Source organism: Denticeps clupeoides, chromosome 7 (assembly GCF_900700375.1).
Source record: "Denticeps clupeoides chromosome 7, fDenClu1.1, whole genome shotgun sequence".
Lineage (NCBI taxonomy): Eukaryota > Metazoa > Chordata > Actinopteri > Clupeiformes > Denticipitidae > Denticeps > Denticeps clupeoides.
The window spans coordinates 22141633-22158963 of record NC_041713.1 but is presented as its reverse complement, the minus strand read 5'-3'; the positions used below and the strand labels follow the sequence as shown (position 1 = coordinate 22158963).

At 39.5% G+C, this 17331-nt stretch overlaps 2 protein-coding genes across 4 annotated transcripts in view; both read left to right on the top strand.

Annotated features, from left to right (window-relative positions):
• The window catches only part of insc (INSC spindle orientation adaptor protein), a 38564-nt gene extending 37302 nt beyond the window's left edge, over positions 1–1262 (top strand). For all 3 annotated transcript variants that reach the window (XM_028987726.1, XM_028987727.1, XM_028987728.1), the window contains 2 exons: positions 606–682; positions 983–1262. In XM_028987726.1, the coding sequence (XP_028843559.1) occupies positions 606–682; positions 983–1111 (206 nt within the window). In that variant the 3' untranslated portion in view covers positions 1112–1262. The remainder of the gene's footprint in view (positions 1–605; positions 683–982) is intronic.
• Positions 1263–5487: 4225 nt separating this feature from the next.
• On the top strand, positions 5488–16831 carry LOC114794485 (ethanolamine kinase 1). The gene is made up of 8 exons (XM_028987062.1): positions 5488–5763; positions 7179–7441; positions 8428–8568; positions 13299–13447; positions 13644–13727; positions 14158–14318; positions 15268–15341; positions 15940–16831. The coding sequence occupies exons 1-8, from the start codon at positions 5515–5517 to the stop codon at positions 16007–16009; spliced, it is 1191 nt and encodes a 396-aa protein (XP_028842895.1). The 5' UTR covers positions 5488–5514; the 3' UTR covers positions 16010–16831.
• The last annotated feature ends 500 nt before the right edge of the window (positions 16832–17331 follow it).

Below are 17331 nucleotides of genomic sequence, written 5' to 3'. Positions count from 1 at the left end.
TCTGGACAGTGGGATAAACATTTGCTAGATGCCCCCCGAAGATGTGGTGCCACTGAGAATGTCACCATATGCCCATGTAGTAAATCCTGTTGTGATTCATACTCCATTTGGAGAGAATGAAAGAACACTTTTTATATAACAATCACATAACAAAATATAGAACATATTCAGCTCAAGATTATAGAATTCAATAATAAAACTGTTGAAAAAATGTGAGGAAGTAACTTTCTTGAACTTCCAAGTTCAAGTTCAAGTTGAGCTTCATTGTTATTTCAGCTATATACATGTTAGACAGTACATAGTGAAGTTACATATATACATAAAGTGCACATGTACAGTACATACAGACTGGGCTACATAAAGTGCAAACAGGGGACACAGGCAGAGCAAGAGTAACATTTAACACAAAAAAAAAAAGTAAAAAAAAAAAAAAACACAAAATATGAAAAAGTGTGTGTGCATGTGTGTGAGTCAGTCTTGAGCACCCATGTCCACGGTGCTCTAATAAACCTGTACAGCTTTTCAGAACTGCTACTGACTGATGTTTGATGTTAACACCTGACTGACTGGTCTTCATACTGATTTATGTTAAAATGTCCCTGCAGCCATCCCTCGACTCATTGAACTGTGCCGCTCCCCAGCCGAGAGGAACAACAGTGACTCAGTTCTGGTTGCCTGTCTGGTAGGTTCCCACACCTGTGCGATTGAGTCTGTGTGAGTGTGTGTGTGTGTCCCTGTGTGTTCGCAGAACCGTTTCAAAGCACTTTTAAGGCCCCAAGCCAAAGTAACCTGGAGGGCCCTTTATCAAACCTACTACACCACATCTACTCTTGTGTGTGCATTTCTGCTGTGTGTGTGTGTGTGTGTGTATACACTACATTGGGAGCAAAGTTAACAGTTTGTGTAAAGTTTTATTGCTGGAACCTGAGTGATGTGTGTATGTGTATGGATTTGTGTGTGTCCATGCATCTATGCGCTGCAGGCTGCTCTAAGGAGACTCGCGGCAGGATGTCCGGACAGCATTGAGGCGTCAGACCACCAGCAGCTCATCAGACCGCGGCTGGTCGACTCCTTCCTGCTCTGCTCCAACATGGAGGAAAGTTTTGTCTGAAGCCAACAAGTGCAATTTACAACCACTCTTTCATGACTATTGACGGAAAGACAAAAAGCGACCAATGTCCAAACGACACATTGGTGGACTTTCAACTTTTTACCTATGATGCAGTATGTTGATTTTGTCGTTTTTATTTAAATAATTATTTCCGGGAATGCGCAAAAATAAAGCATTATGTCTGAACCTTTTGCATTCTTTGATCATTCATCACTGTGCGGGGATACACAACCAAGAAGAGCTAATTTATTCACAAATAAATATCGCACAATTCACCATATTTCTTGATTCAGCAACAAATGTAACAAGATTGTAATTTATGACTTACAAATAAATCTAACACCATTCACAAATGCATTTCTCAAAAAAAAAAATGACATGATACACAAATGTCAGTGCGGATATAATTTATTCACAAACCGACAAACCTACATTTACAAACCACCATATATATTTGGGAATATCCTTACATTTATTTGTGGATTTTTGATGCACAAATTCTTTTTTTTTTTTTTAAAGGTAGCCAATCAAATGTCTCCAAAGCTTACAGCCAGTCACATCAATTGATGTTTGAACTGAGAGTTTGATTTAATGTTGACAGCATTGCGCTACTTTCATGCATTGATGTGGTCTCTGAAAAGGAATCGCAAAAACATGTTTCCAAAAATTAATTGCCACAAAAGTCTTAAATACAACACAAATACTCCAGTGTTTTTTTGTCGTAGAAACTGTGTTTCTGTTGAATTTAACGGAAAGTTTCCCTGCCCGCTCATGATAAGTGGTGTCCGACACAAGGTAACACGCCTTTGGTAGCCTTTTACCATCGATCAGAAGAAAGTTTGCCACACTCCTCAACGTGTTTGAGGGTTTTCTGGCACGTTTCAAGTCACCACACAGCATCTCGATGGGACTAAGATCAGGGCTTTGACTTGGCCGTTCCAGGACTCTCCACTTCTTAGTTTTTAGCCAGTCCTTGGTGGATTTGCTGGTATGCTTTGGGTCATTGTCATGTTGAAATATCCAATTCCACTTCAGCTTTAATTTTTTTGCAGATGGTTTCACATGTTCTTCACGCCCCCTCTGATACACAGTAGAATTCATGATGTATTCTATGATGGTGAACTGGTCAGGTCCTGCTGCAGCAAAGCATCCCCAAACCAAGATACTGCCACCTCCATGCTTCACAGTTGGTATGAGGTTCTTTTCTTGGAAGGCTGTATTTGGTTTACACCAAACATGTATTCTGTTCTGGTGTCCAAATAATTCAATTTTAGACTCATCTGTCCAAAGAACATTATTCCAGAAGTAATTGTCTTTGTCTACGTTCGCTCTGGCAAACTTCAGTCTGGCCTTAATGTTTCTCTTGGAGAGCAAAGGTTTCCTCCTTACACACCTCCCATGAACGTCAAACTTGTGTAGTCTCTTTCTGATAGTAGTCATGCACTCCACTTGTAAACTATTTTTTGGATGGTGGAATGGCTGATGTCAAATTCTTTTGAGATCTTTTTAAATCCCTTACCAAATCCCTTACTTCAACAGTCAGGAGCACACCAAACTAATCTGAGGTTTAACCAGGCCAGGGCTCCTTCACAATGCTGGGTAATGATGATGTAACGATCATATGCACCTGACGTGATACAGCTGTGTGGGATTTTAACCATTTTAAGTGGGATAAAATGTGGGGGTGTCCTTATTTATTCCTCACCAGAAATTGCATTCTTTTAAAATTACATTTGACAGAAAGTTTTAAAAAGGCTTTTCTTAATTTTTAATTGTTTAGTTATATTATTTGGATCCCTCAATATCATTAAAATTGATATTAAATATCCATATGTCCAAATATGTTTTAAAATATACAGGCTTTCATATGGTGTCCTAATGTTCTCACATGACTGTATTTATGAGAATTTTTCTTCACCTTCTGCCCATGAATGCAATCAATGTAGTACAATGTAGTACATCTTGTTGAGCTCTGACAGGCCTTCCAGTAAACATCAAGGATCTGCTACAACGTCTCCAAGGAACATTGTTACTGAAATTTTCCCATTATATATGTCCAAAGTAGATGAACAAAGCTTTGGCCTGGCTAAGGAACAGAAAGCAAGGGGACAGAGGCAGAAGCCCACCACTGGCTTTGAAGTTTCAGGCCAGTTGTCATTTTTTGAGGTCATGGTGATATTTCATCCCCATGGTGGTTGGGCTATGCTGGATTTGTCTTTTGTTTTGTCCCTGGTTTGATGCTAGGGGTCTCCCACGTTCCCTCTGAGTTCCTCTCCCCTTGGGTTTGCCATTGGTCCACCTGTGGGGATCTCTGGCCTTGTTACCAAGGCAATACACAACCTACAAAACAATGAAGACTGTGTATGTGAAGGGCCCAGTGAAGAGATGAGATACTTTGTTCAGTGAGCTGTCGCACCAGGTCGAGTCATGAAAAATGCATGCATGAGCTCTGTGGAGGGCTTGGATGGTGAGAACAGAGATAGGCTCCTCTGGGTAGCCTCTGGCTGTCCAACCCTCAACTCCCTCTCGTTTGGTTTCTGTCACTGACTTTTTCTGTTGTAATCTGACTTCTTCCTCTGTCACTTCCTAACTTCTGCTGTTAAGATGTTTTGAAGCAGTTGTGTACGCTTTTAATCCTCAGTTTTGGTCCCCTCATTGCTCCTTTTTTTAAATTAACCATCACTTGAAAAAATTAACCATCACTTGACTAGATAAGTCTGTGACTAACAGAATATGAGGTGGAAGTGGTTATGATCTTTCACTTTGGGGTGGAGCAGACCTGTCAGGATCAGACACGTTTTAATCAAACGTTTTAAATGACAGATAAACTGATAAACCAGCCTTGGCAGATATATAATCAGACTTTCATTCCATATATTCACGTTTCATTCCATATATTCAGGCTTTAATTCCAAATATTCAAATTTCATTCCATATATTCAGTTTCCTGTCATTATATATATTTAATTTATTTCCTGTTTGGCTTGCCATAGTGCATATATTTTTTGCTTTATTCTTGCATTCTGTCTTTTTTGACATCTTGGTCACTAAAATGGATATGGGTATGATTTGTGAAACATGGTGGCATTACATAACGTACCTGTGCAGCCAATGTTTACAGTACATCACAGTGCATCAGATATGCAGGGAATGAAGCATATGTTCTCCACTGTATTGCACAGCTACAGGTGACAGAGGACAGGGGGAGGTCATCTTGGTGTGAAAATTAATGTGACTGTGAAGCTGGCATCACTATGTTTGTAAGCTTGTTGACTCATTGCTTAATTTTTTTCACAACTCGCTGAATTGATGCGATTGCGCTAATGCCAACTTTAAGTTCACTTTACTGTAGAAATTCTAATTTAAATAATATTAAACATACGCCGAAATTGAAATCCTCTATACACACATGAATGACTGAAACATAAACATATTAAAACAATAGTATAACCTACAACCAAACACAGGCCAGCGGTGGCCTAGAGCTTAAGGAAGGTATGGATGAAATGTAGAAGACACATTTTGTGGTGTGCACTCTGTGCTTTGTATTACAATAAGAAAAACAATCACAAAAAGAACGGGAGTTTTGGGTGCCAAGCGTCATACACATGCACAAAATACACTGTAAATAAATTTTATAACGACAAAATCCGTACACATTTTTTCCTCAAAAGTAGGTGTAAAGTAGAAATCTTGACAGTTTCAAATTTTGTTGGTCAGCGGTGGTCAGTGAATGGTGTTGATGACGTCGTTTTTGTGAATGCCCTTTTTTGTGAACTGCCCTTTGTCGCCTGGCCCGGTCGCCCACTTGTGCCTTGTGCCTCATCCTTGGCATGACGGGCTACTCAGAATAAATGTGTAAAGGACTGTTGGACTTTTTCTGTTTACTTTTTTATGAATGATTTACTGAAGAATCTACAGTGAAAATACAGAATAAGAGAGGAAGGGTATGAAATGTAACAAAATCAAATATTTTATCCTCAGCATCTGTATCAATAGCACTGTCATCTTCCTGCATATGTGTGCATACAGGAAAATCACAGAGCACAAAGAAAGCGACAAAGAAAAAATGAAATACACATACAGTGTTTGATGAGGATGGTTGTATTCTTGATTTTTGAGTGAAAATACAACTAATTAACTCAGTTGGACTTTATTGTTTTACTGCACATTGTATCACCGCTGGCATACAGAGGTATTACAAACAGGAAAGAAATCTAGCATACAATCTGAACTGTCATATAATCTACCAAACACACTGAAGGAATTTGGGTCATACTGTAGAGCACATGTGTAAAGCATAGGGTTAATAAGTAAACCCCACTCATAAGTTGAAGATACCCAAAGAAGCGGTGTACTTTGATAAACCAGCTGTTTTGCTGTGTCAGTGGACACAGGGGTGGATGAGACAAAGTGCCCTGCAGGAACATCAGAAACAGGGTATCATCAAGGGTAACTTGACTTGTAAGAACTTCCAACTGGGCCAAATTAAAACGGAAATGTCAACAGCAGCAGCCACAGTCTTCAGAAGGCATGATGTGGGGCTTCTTCACCTTGACATATTTGTGGAAGAAGATGAGCCTAGCAGTGGAGTCATGAAGCTTCTAAAGTCTCTCAGACCACAATGGAAACCTGAGGATATTGGAATGAAGGCAAGTTGAAGATTGTCATGGTTTCTGTTCTGGCTAAAATGATTTACCTTGGTTGAAAGTATTAAAGCAATCCCTCAGGCCAGTGAGTGAAGTGTTTTTTAGAATGGGAAGCCACTTCTGTCTAAGCCAATGAGCAACAGTCAACATTATTATTAATTTCTTGATCAGTGGTCAGTCTGAAAAAATGATGTATGTATCTCATGTATTTTGCTCCACCAAGGTGACATGGATACCATATATTTCACATTGAAGGTTATTAATCTGTTGATGTAACATATAAGCAACTTGGTGACCCCTCATAGCTAGGTATTTAGATTTAAGAAATAGTGGTTTATATTTATTTATTTATTATGTATTCAAATTTAGAATTAATGAAGAGATTATATAAAATTTGGACATAAAATGTGGATTGGGTCTATCAGTGCTGTTATGTATTGCCCTAAATGTCCATGGGTGCCCTTTAGATCAGTCTTCCTGGAAGACCCTTTGACAGAATTGCTCAGGTGAGGTACTAAGAAACAGTGCTTTCGAGTGACAAATTTAATTAGTTGTCATTTATACTACTTATACAGACAGGTTTATGTGCCCAACCATGTGCCCTTCCAGTGATAAAGTACATTATGGGTGACCTTGTGCAACAGTGCATTACACTGGTGCATTTATACAAACACATTTTGGTGTATGTTTTGTCTTGTTTTGTGTCTGGTCCAGTACCATAGAGGAAAATTCAAAATGATGTAATATTAGTGTATTGCATTCACTACAATAAATAAAATGGATAATGTGTCTTGTTTTTTTTGTCCAAAGGTATGAAATATGAACAAGGAACACGCAGTGTTGGCTTACATAAAAAAAAGATGATACATTTCTAACTTTAACACAATTACCTACAACAAACATCCACATCCACTACCCCTTCACCTCCGAGGACAAATATTAAGAAGACCAAAAAATGTGTGGAAGCCATGCTCGTTGTTGATATATAAATATATGTACAATCAAAAGGCCTACATGCACAATTATGTGCACAATAAATACCTGTAAGATGCTGGAAGTCAACCACGGTATTCTTTTATCTATTTTATCTCCTGTTGTACATTTTATTACATCCTTTACCATGCCTACAATATGCATGTGAACCTCAGAACTGGACCGTGGAGCAATGAAAGAAGGATGGCCTGGCCCGATGATTTACACTTCATGGCAAGAATGACTGCCAGTGAAGGCAGTGTAATGCTTTTGGTTCTGTGTGTAAATCTTGGGCTTTCCACCCACCCAACTAAACCTCACTAAACTGCAATTTTCATGACTTGCTTTGGAATTGACTAATATTAAATGACTGCTGTATTGCTGTATTTATGACTGCATTGTTGTGTTTGAAATAAATTCTATATATATTGTTATATCACCTATAGGTCTTTACAGAGGGCATCACTAACCAACTGATGTGCTGCTATGTGGGCTCCCGCTGTGACTCTGGGGCGGTGTTGGTACGAATCTATGGACAGAAGACAGAGCTGTTTGTGGACCGGGACAGGGAGGTGGAGATGTTCCAACTGCTCCATGAGCATGGTTGTGGCCCACAGATCTTCTGCAGCTTCCAGAACGGCATCTGTTATGAGTTTGTACAGGGGATCACGTTGGATGAGTCGGCACTTAGACAGCCTGCTGTCTACAGGCAAGCCGTGGGCTTTTGTCCAGTCTGTTGTCTTTGTCCATAGTAAATAACATACCAGACAGGGCACTGATCACTTCAACAGTGCCCTGCATCAAATGCACATTCAGCTCATCAGTAAATAACAGCACTTTGTGAGTTAATACAATCGTTTTAACTGAACTGCTGGTATAGGAGGTGTAAAACTGAATAAAAAATGTAGACGACGAAAGTCCAAGTGAATTGAAAAAGAGCAAGCTAAAACTGATGAGTAATAAGAAATGAAGCAAGAAAATTATCAAGATTTAATTCATTTAAGAGACCGATAATGTCTGTAGGATTTATTAGTAGAAGCATGAAATCAAGTCCAGAGAGCTCGCCCTGCACTCTGCCTATTTCTCTGTTTCAGCTGTGTTTTAGCTCTCTTGCAGTAGTTAGGGTCTCTCTCACACACAGACACACACACACACACACACACACACACACACACACACACACACACATATATTACTTAATCTGAGTTAAGCATAGACTGCACCAACCTCTCTGTTATCCATCTGCTGTGTGTCCATCTGCTGTCCAAGTGTGTGAAGTTTGAGTTTTACACAGTATTTCATACTACACAGACATGTAACTACATTTTCCCCAGTTTGAGTTAAATGATGAATTGAAATGGGGCAGTGGTGGCCTAGCGGTTAAGGAAGGCCACCTTACGCCAGATACCCTTCCTGATGCATTTAAATTTCTGTGAATTTCAGCTGAGTTATGAAATGATTTAACTGGACTGAAAACTGTAATGATTGAGGAACAATTTAATAAGAAATCTTCTCACCTTAGTTGCTAACACTTTTGCTTTAAAAAAAAAAAACATTATAGCTACTAGGTATAAAATCTAGAACAGGCCCAGCAATGCCCAGAGAAAACAATTACCTACCAATGTCATATTTATGATTAAAAACCTGACCATGCCTAGACCATTTACCAATATTAGTCTTGTCTTTTATAACTAGACTAATTGCAGCAGAAATGGGGAGATTGCATGCAATCAAGTCCAGAATGTCCTCTGTCCCTGCACCAGTATTGTGGACAAAAATCTCTCGGTTACTTCAGCTGGTTAAAGAGTCTCTGAAGGACACATCAACGCAGCAGAGGTGAGTGGACAAGAACATTTCATTACACCACAGTGTGATACTGGGGAGATAATGTTACTCTGCTGCATTACAACTGCATTACAACTATGTTTCTGTGTTCCTGGAAATAAATATGACTCAGTTTGCCTGGCAGATGCAAATTCTGCAGTCCTGAGCAGTTGTACCTGAGGGTAGGTGGGAGGAGTAATGGCAGACATTAATGACAGTGACTATCTTAAAAAATATGACGAGACAACTGAAGAAATAAAGGACATCATCCACTTTATAATGTTTTTGTCCATGAGTCCACATGGATAAAGTGAGTCTTTCATATTGAACAGGGTCTGAAAACATGTGAGATGATTTAACATTAACCCTAGTTCCCCTGGCCTGTCTATGGTCCTGCAGTGGCTAGAAATGAGTGGTTGGATCTGGAATTTTTCCCCTTATGTCGTCATAAGGGGAAAGGTTGCCTCCCCTTTCTCATGCTTTACCTGCCCAGAGAATTTAGCACCCCTCCTCTAAAAGAGTAGCTCTACCGACTGTCATGGCTTGCAAAACACCATTTGAGACTCTGAAGAACCTCTGGGTTCATTTAAATTTTTCAGGACAAACGCTGACATGACTTCCTGTCTTTGCCAAACATTGTTCTTAGTGAATGGTGTTGATGACGTCGTTTCCATGAATGCGACCTCACTTCTATAAGTTCTTCACCCTGCCCCACCTCTCTCTTCCTCATTTAGAATTTAAAGGGACACACACCAAAAAGGCATGTCCTGGGGAAAATCTCATTTAATCTTCAACAAGATTCAATTGGTTACTTGCATCCAAAATCACTGTAAATGGTTCTTTTCGTCCCTACTTAAGGCCTTGGACTGGTCCAATAATTACAATCTCCTCCTGTTTTTAACATCTTTAATTTAACTACAATAATGTCATATAATCATCTACGATTAGATGCAAGATAAATTTTGGGCCCACATTGCTTCAAAAAGCACCATTGGAAATAAAAGTACCCAAGTGTCCCCTAACCAAGCAATCCAAAGAGTTAACCAATATTTTACTCATAGCGGTAAAGCAGACCTTCCTTGGACGGTTTCTGATTCTTCCTGACTTGTTTTCAAATATAAAGGATTGTGTTCCATGTACAGTAACCTTTGCTGGATGTATGTGTGTTATGAGGTGGAATTAGTTCCGGAGTTGGAGACGAGCACGAGTTGCAGATTCCTTGCTTCCTGCAACGTGTTGCGTGTTTCGGATTCTCGGCTGCTTCATTGTCTCGGTACAGAGGAACAGATGATTTTCTACACGCTACCCTGCCAAGGTACTGCTAAAAGGCTAAAAAAGTGCTGAAAAAGATTCCACTTGCCAACATTGTCTGTTTTACAGACTCTGAAAATGGCTTCAGCTCATGCAGGTACAAAGAACTGTTGCTTCCACTGTCGTCCTGAAAGACATTTGGCAAATGCTGTGGCTTGCTCCGCTGCAACAGCAACATGCCGGCTATGCAAGAAAGTCTGTCACTTTTGTCACTTTGTCGCTCTGCTCAATCGAGCGCGCTCGAAATCCATCGGCCTGAATTTACTGTGCTTTACATGGAATTCAGAGAGGAAATATCTAGAAAAAACACTTGCTCAGTGAAAATTACTGTACAAATGTGGATCACTGACACAGGATCAGCAGTGACCATTCTGCCTCACAGTATCTACAGAGTCACATTCCGCTGACTACTCCTACAGCCGGGTTGGTGACTTATTCAGAAGATCGCATTCCCAACGTTTCCCTGCCTGACCGCACTAATGGCGTACATGGCGCCAACGTTTTACTTTGTGGACAGACCACCAAGCCCTCACAACTCTCCTGAGTTGGCGCCAGGAGACTCTCATTTGAGGACAAAGGGTGTTGGACGTGCCGTTTGGCACGTTGCAAGATGGTCTACTCATCATTCACCTATGATGTGATCTTCTACCAACGTGCTCAAAATGCTCCAGCTGACAATTTCTCACGTCGACCTTTACCAGCTGACTCACAGTCAGATGAAGAATCTACATCCAGTGATGATATTGACACCAAGGTTGTCACACTTCTTTAGTCTGAGAACCTGGCCAGCAAGAGCCCTTTATGCTCTTCAAGACTGCTTTGAGTGCATTGACTGGCAAATGTTCAGGGAGGCTGCAACCAACGGCAACAACACCGTCACCTTGGAGGAGTGAGCAGCTACATCAGCAAATGCACTGATGACAATACAGTCTTTTAAGTCCATCACCACAAGACCAATCAAAAAGCAGTGGTTGACTGCAGAGGTACGTGAGCTGCTCAGAGCTCAAGACTCCGCCTTTAGGAAGGGTGACAAGGTGGCCCTAAGATCTGTCTCGAGCCATTAGAGCAACAAAGCGTGCACATGGCCAGAAAATCCCCTTCTAGGACAGCGGAGACACGGCGCATGTGGCCGGGCATCCAGGATGTCACAAGCTAATGTTTGTGTGCACCATGTGCTGTGTTGCTGTGTATCACATGTGACAATCACTTCACTTTATAAAGGACTAAAACCTCTGCCTGTGACAGTGACCCCTCCCTACCTGATGCGCTGAACGACTTCTACACACGATTCGACAAACAGAACAACCCTCTTCCCAGTGATGAGGTGCTGTGTCTACTCTTCACAGAGTTGGACCAGACAACATCCCTGGAAGATGCTCAGAGAATGTGCAGACCAGCTGGCAGATGTTCTCAGAAGTACTACAGACTGCGCCTCGAGTTTGCTGTCCAAGATGATCTGGTTTTTCATGGCTCACATCAAGTTGTACCTCTTGCTCTGCGTTCCAAGCTAGTGTCCTGGCGCATGAAAGTCACCAAAGCATCTGCTTGAATGTTTCTTTTAAGTGAAAAATCATGCCGAGATCCAAAGAAATTCATGAACAAATAAGAAAAAAAAAGTATGGGCTTCAGCAAACCACAGTGAGAGCCATAATCCACAAATGGTGAAAACATGGAACAGTGGTGAACCTTCCCAGGAGTGGCCTGTCGATGGCCACAGAATGAAGAGTCTGCAGTATCCTAGTCAAAGTCCTCACCTGAATCCTATTGAGATGCTGTGGCCTTAAAACCCTCAAACGTGGCTGAACTACAATAATTCTGACCAGATGAAAGGGCCAAAATTCCTCATTGCAATTAATTGCAAACTACTGATTATAGTTGAGGCAATTAATCACATTCTTTTTTAATGATAAAATCCTTCACTTAAACACATTTTGCGTGTACTTGTGTTGCCTTTGACTAATACTTACATTTGTTGGAGGATCTCAAACATTTAAATGTCGGTAAGAAATCAGAGGGGGCAAACACTTTTTCACATGACGGTATAGACACTTTAATGGCAAAACGTTTCTGATGAACTGTGAAAGATGTAGTGAAGTGCCTGGTTTGGAGGACGAGATTCATTTGTGGATTTCTCCCCACTTGCTGCATTTATCTGCTTGAAAATGTATGTGCAGGCAGTGAGAATAGTTCTATAAAACTATTGTAACAACTCAGTACCGTTTAGGTGTGAGCATCTGCACCAGGGGGTGCCGCGCACACAGGGATTAAACCATATCCTCAGCAGTAGTGGAAGACATTGCTGACCTACTGATACGCCTCCTCACTGGAACACTTGTCTGTCCTGACAAGAATCTTTCAACAAGTTTCTCAGCGAGGTCATATCCCCTCATGGATTCTCCTACCACCGCTATTCCCCTTATATGACACCAAATCCGGCATCACATCCCTCCTGTTTATTAAAGCTGTAGTCAGGTGTCCTCGCATCCGCTAAATGAAAAATGATGGAGGGAACATATGAAAAAAAAAAAAAAAAAAACGAAGTAAACTAGTCTGAAGGAATGTACACATACATAATCAGACATCTGGACACAGAGTCAGATTGTCTGTGTTGGCATCTGTAAACAGGAAGGCTGCTCTTCCCATTTTATTGTGCTTCCCCCGAAACCACTGTGACTGTTTGTCCCGGACGTAAACAGGTATAGCAGTGTTTAAAGGACCCAAGAGGCCAGGGGTTACGGCGGTTCCATCACGCGCTGCTGGTTTCTGCACCTGACTCCAGCTCGGACTGTGAAAGATGTAGTGAAGTGCCTGGTTTGGAGGACGGGATTCATTTGTGTATTTCTCCTTGGCCAAAAAATGTATGTGCAGGTAGTGAGAGTAGTTCTGTAAAACTAGAACTAGTCCCCCCCCCAAAAAAAAACAACCACTATCACCCCACACACTTACTGCTTCTGTGGGGCAGTGGTGGCCTAGTGGTTAAGAAAGCGTACCCGTAATCAGAAGGTTGCTGGTTTGAATCCCAATCTGCTAAGGTACCACTGAGGTGCCACTGAGCAAAGCACCGTCCCCACACACTGCTCCCCGGGCGCTTGTCGTGGCTGCCCACTGCTCACTTGGGGTGATGGGTTAAATGCAGAGGACAAATTTCACTGTGTGCACTGTGTGCTGTGCTGCTGTGTATCACGTGTGACAATCACTTCACTTTAACTTTGTTATGTACAGTTATTTATCATTGTTCATACTGCAAGTTCCACTGTGCCTTCTAAATTGCCCCTCGGGGACAAATAAAGATCTTTGAATTTAATTGAATTTAATTTGCATTTGAAATCTTTTATGAAGCATCTCAATAGTATGATGGTGAATTGCATTTCAAGATGATTAATGCAATTATTATTTTTCCTGAATCCATCACTTTCCTTCCCCTCCCTTAGGCGTGCTCTCCTACAGGAAGTTCCCAGCGTTCACATCCTTTCATGCGAAATGGAGGAGCTGAAACAACACCTGGGTCACGTCGACTCCTTAACAGTAGTATGTCACAATGATCTTCTGACTAAAAATATCATCTACAACCACAACCAAGGTGAGCTATGGTGTTGACGGTGAGTGCACTTAAACTTAATGATCCGTTCTGCTGTTCGAATAGATAACAGTCTCCATGTTTTTCATGATATATTGTTTTCCCTCTAACATTTTTCTCTCTCAAGGGCTGAATGATTTATTACTATGGACCTCCTCAGTATTAGCCTCAGTTATTTGTCTTTTTTTTTTATCCTCAGGATGTGTCAAATTTATTGATTATGAATATGCAGACTTCAATTATCAGGCCTATGACATTGCCAACCATTTCAATGAGTTTGCAGGTAGGTTCCGCATTCACACCTACTGAATAATTAAAGACTACAGAAGTGAAATAAAAAGTGTGATGACTTTATCACCCCATAAACAAACGAGTATCCACTGAGGACACGGAAACCATTTGCAGCCATGACCTGAAAAATGGATGTTCTGTCAAGCAGCTTCATACATGTTTGAATCTCCAGAGCCAGAATTAGTTTCTGTGTCTAATATTACTGGACAGTAATCTGCACGACAATCAACCTCAAAGCTCTCAGTCCAATTACCAATTATTAAAATTCATTTTGATTGATATTAGATGCTAATGTGATATAAATTTTATAGTACTATATATTGTATATTTATGCTCCAATAAACTATTTAGAACATGTATATTATACATGTATCCTCTTTAACAAGTCCATGCAAACACGTTTATTTTCAATGGACTTGAAGGTGTGATGGAGGTCGATTACAGACTTTATCCCAGCTGGGAGCTGCAGAAGGACTGGCTGTTCACTTACCTGGAGACTTTCAAGAGATGCACTGGCTTGGTGGATCCAGTCACAGAACATGAAGTACAGGAGCTGTACATCAAAGTCTGCAAGTTTTCACAGGTAACCATTCATTAAATGGTCATGCTCTTGAGTCCTTCATTCAGTGTGTGCTGTGACAGTGTGAGTATGTGTATTCCATTTCAGTTGTCTCCCGCAAATCCGTAGTGATTCACACCTCATACTACTCAAATATTACAGAATGTTAAAGTATAAGGGTGTATTATATTATCTTTTAGAGTATTATGTTGGTGCAGATGTTAGTGATATGGCCTTGTCTGCATTTGTCATAATGGGTTCTTGATTTTACCCATGTAGTGAGACCACTGGGGTCATTAAATGGACCCAGCCAGCAGTGTCTGTACAGTTTTTTCCAGAGTTGTCTGGTCAGGATCAGGTGTCATTCTGGATTAAATGAAGCAGGAGGCACGGTTTCATAAAACAGTGACTTTTAATAAAGGAAGAAAAAGACAAAAGGGCCAAAACACAAAAGGAAATATTCTTACGTGGTGTGTGGGAACAACAAAAAGACATACCAGACAAGCGACCAAGGGAGGGAGGAAAGCCATATAGTTTCATCAAGACGTTTCATAAGCTCACACTATCATATAAAAAAAATGATCCGGACCGGCAGGGGTTACTTCGGATCCGGAGTCCGGACCGGAGTTTCATGTTCGTCTCGTGTAATGTTCCCTGATCGTGTTCACCTGTTGTATATTTATAAGTATGTTGGTGTCTGTTCGCCGTCGGGTCATTGCGTGTTGATGTTCCCTTGTTGTGTGCAGTCTGTATTAAACTCGTGTTGTGTGAAGTCGTGCATATGCGTCCTCCTTCATTGCCATGTCCAGCCCAACGTGTCAAAAACAATATAAATAAGGACAAATGAAAAGTAGCATATTCCAGTCATAAAAACAATAAGAATATAAATGCTTGCAAATATAATTGTATAAATATAATATTGCAAATATAATATTGCATTGTTTAATTCTAAATATGTTCTCTTTTTTTCAAGGCTTCACACTTTAACTGGGGTCTTTGGGCAATTCTTCAGGCCACCTACTCCACTATTAATTTTGACTTTGTCAAGTAAGGAAATTATCTTGTTTTATTCTCACTTATTCAAAACGAGAAATACTAAAACACCATAACAAGGGGATGTGAAATGTGAATTAAAATTCATATTCCCCACTAAATTATTTGAATCTTCAAATAATTTCTTCACTTTTTAATTAATTTTAATTCACTCATTACATTACCTATAGAGAAGACAATAGGTAAGTATATTGGCAGAGTCTGTTTTCTTTTTTATTCTTTTGTTTTAAATGTATATACTGCATTTATTTATATTTGTTTAATATTTTACACAGAGTAGCATGTGCAATTAAAATATAAATTGGCCATTGAAAGACAATAGTGTTCCAACCCACATGTCTTCACAACCTGCCCCATTCATTATTAGGCCATTACCTGAGCCTAACTAAGGTAGGGTTGGAGTGAAGACGTTTTGGCAACGGACCAGGGATGGGAAACACTGACATTGATAGATGATATAGGATAATTAGCATGATGAGGTTTGATTTTCAAAAAGAAAAAATGATTGTAATTTTTACTTTTATATCTGTAATATAAAAGTAATGGCTCATCAATATGTGCAGATAACAATGCTGTGCATTTTCATTTACAGATATGCCACAGCCCGATTCAAGCGATACTTTGAACAGAAGGGGGAAAACTTTGGAATCAATCTCCCTTAATATTTCAGTGGTGACAGAATTCACCTCTTCTTGTGTGTTAAAAGCAGTAAGTAAAAAATACACGTTGGTTCATCAAAATGGTGCTTTGTTACAGTTAGTCACTTTTTCACTATAGATCACAAGGTTGAATGTTTTGAAGTGATTTATTGTAGACTAATTTTAAATACAAAACTGATTACAGGTTTTTATCCATGTATTTAGCAAGACAAAACCAGTTTTTTGTTTTTATTGCATATAGAAATTTCCCTGTGTAAAACAAAACTAGTTTTGAAAATTGAAGTGTTTGTGATACACCACTGCACAGCACACAGAGACACAACGAAATGTGTCCTCAGCTTTTAACCATCACCCTTGGTAAGTGGTGGACAGGCATGACAGGCTACCAGATAAGATAAGATAAGATAAGATATGATGATCCTTCATTACTCCCACAAGTGGGAAACTTACCATTTACAGATAATTACCAAAAAGGAAACTTTTAAGAGCATGTACAGAATACATCTAATCAAAATAGATTTCAGATAAAATCTCTGTAAAATTAAGATTATTATAAACTGGCTGCTTATCTACAAGTATAGTTAGTAGTTTAAGGATTTGCTGCATAATTGTGCTTTAAAGAGATCATTGAATTTCAGGGCCTGACTGTAATTTTATTTCATTTTGTTGACTTTTGATATGTATAATATTATCTGAATTGCAAATATTGTTGATGTTGTTTTAAAATACCTTTCAGAATGTACACCATAAACAAATTGAGACAATCAAATATAATTAAAATATCTGATAGCTGCTGGATTAATAAACTTGTAAATTGTAAGGTTAGCATTTATCAAAATTTTTCATTTATCTTATTGTCTTTTTATTCTGGGGAACTATTTCACAACAAAGCTAAAACAAAAATATGCCACTTTCAACAGGTTGTCCACTTGTCAAGTGTTGTAAAGCTCCCCTATTATGATTTTTATTTTATTTTTTTATGCTAGTGAGGATCAGAAACGCAGGACAAGTTTTCATAATAGGGGAACTTTGACTCATATCATATTGTGTTTTATGAAAGGATAACATATTCTCCTTTACAGAATTCTACATGCATTAGGTGAATGCTGCAGGAATAACGTTTCTGCAAGAAAAACAATGGCCAAGGATGCATATTTTGAAATAATTTAATATCAAAAAATACTAAATGAAATTACAATTATTCATTCAAAATTACACTATCACCACATCCAACAATAAAATATTAATAATAGTATAAGACCATGATGACTTGGAACATCTATTAAAATGACATGCAAAGAGTAATGGCTGTACAATAGCATTAC

Excerpts from the sequence above, each read along its gene's own strand:
- LOC114794485 (XM_028987062.1), top strand. The coding sequence starts at position 5,515 with ATGAGACAAAGTGCCCTGCAGGAACATCAGAAACAGGGTATCATCAAG. Across the intron at positions 5,764-7,178 it reads CTGAGGATATTGGAATGAAG|GTCTTTACAGAGGGCATCAC; the intron begins GCAAGTTGAAGA and ends TATCACCTATAG. Across the intron at positions 13,728-14,157 it reads CCATTTCAATGAGTTTGCAG|GTGTGATGGAGGTCGATTAC; the intron begins GTAGGTTCCGCA and ends ATGGACTTGAAG.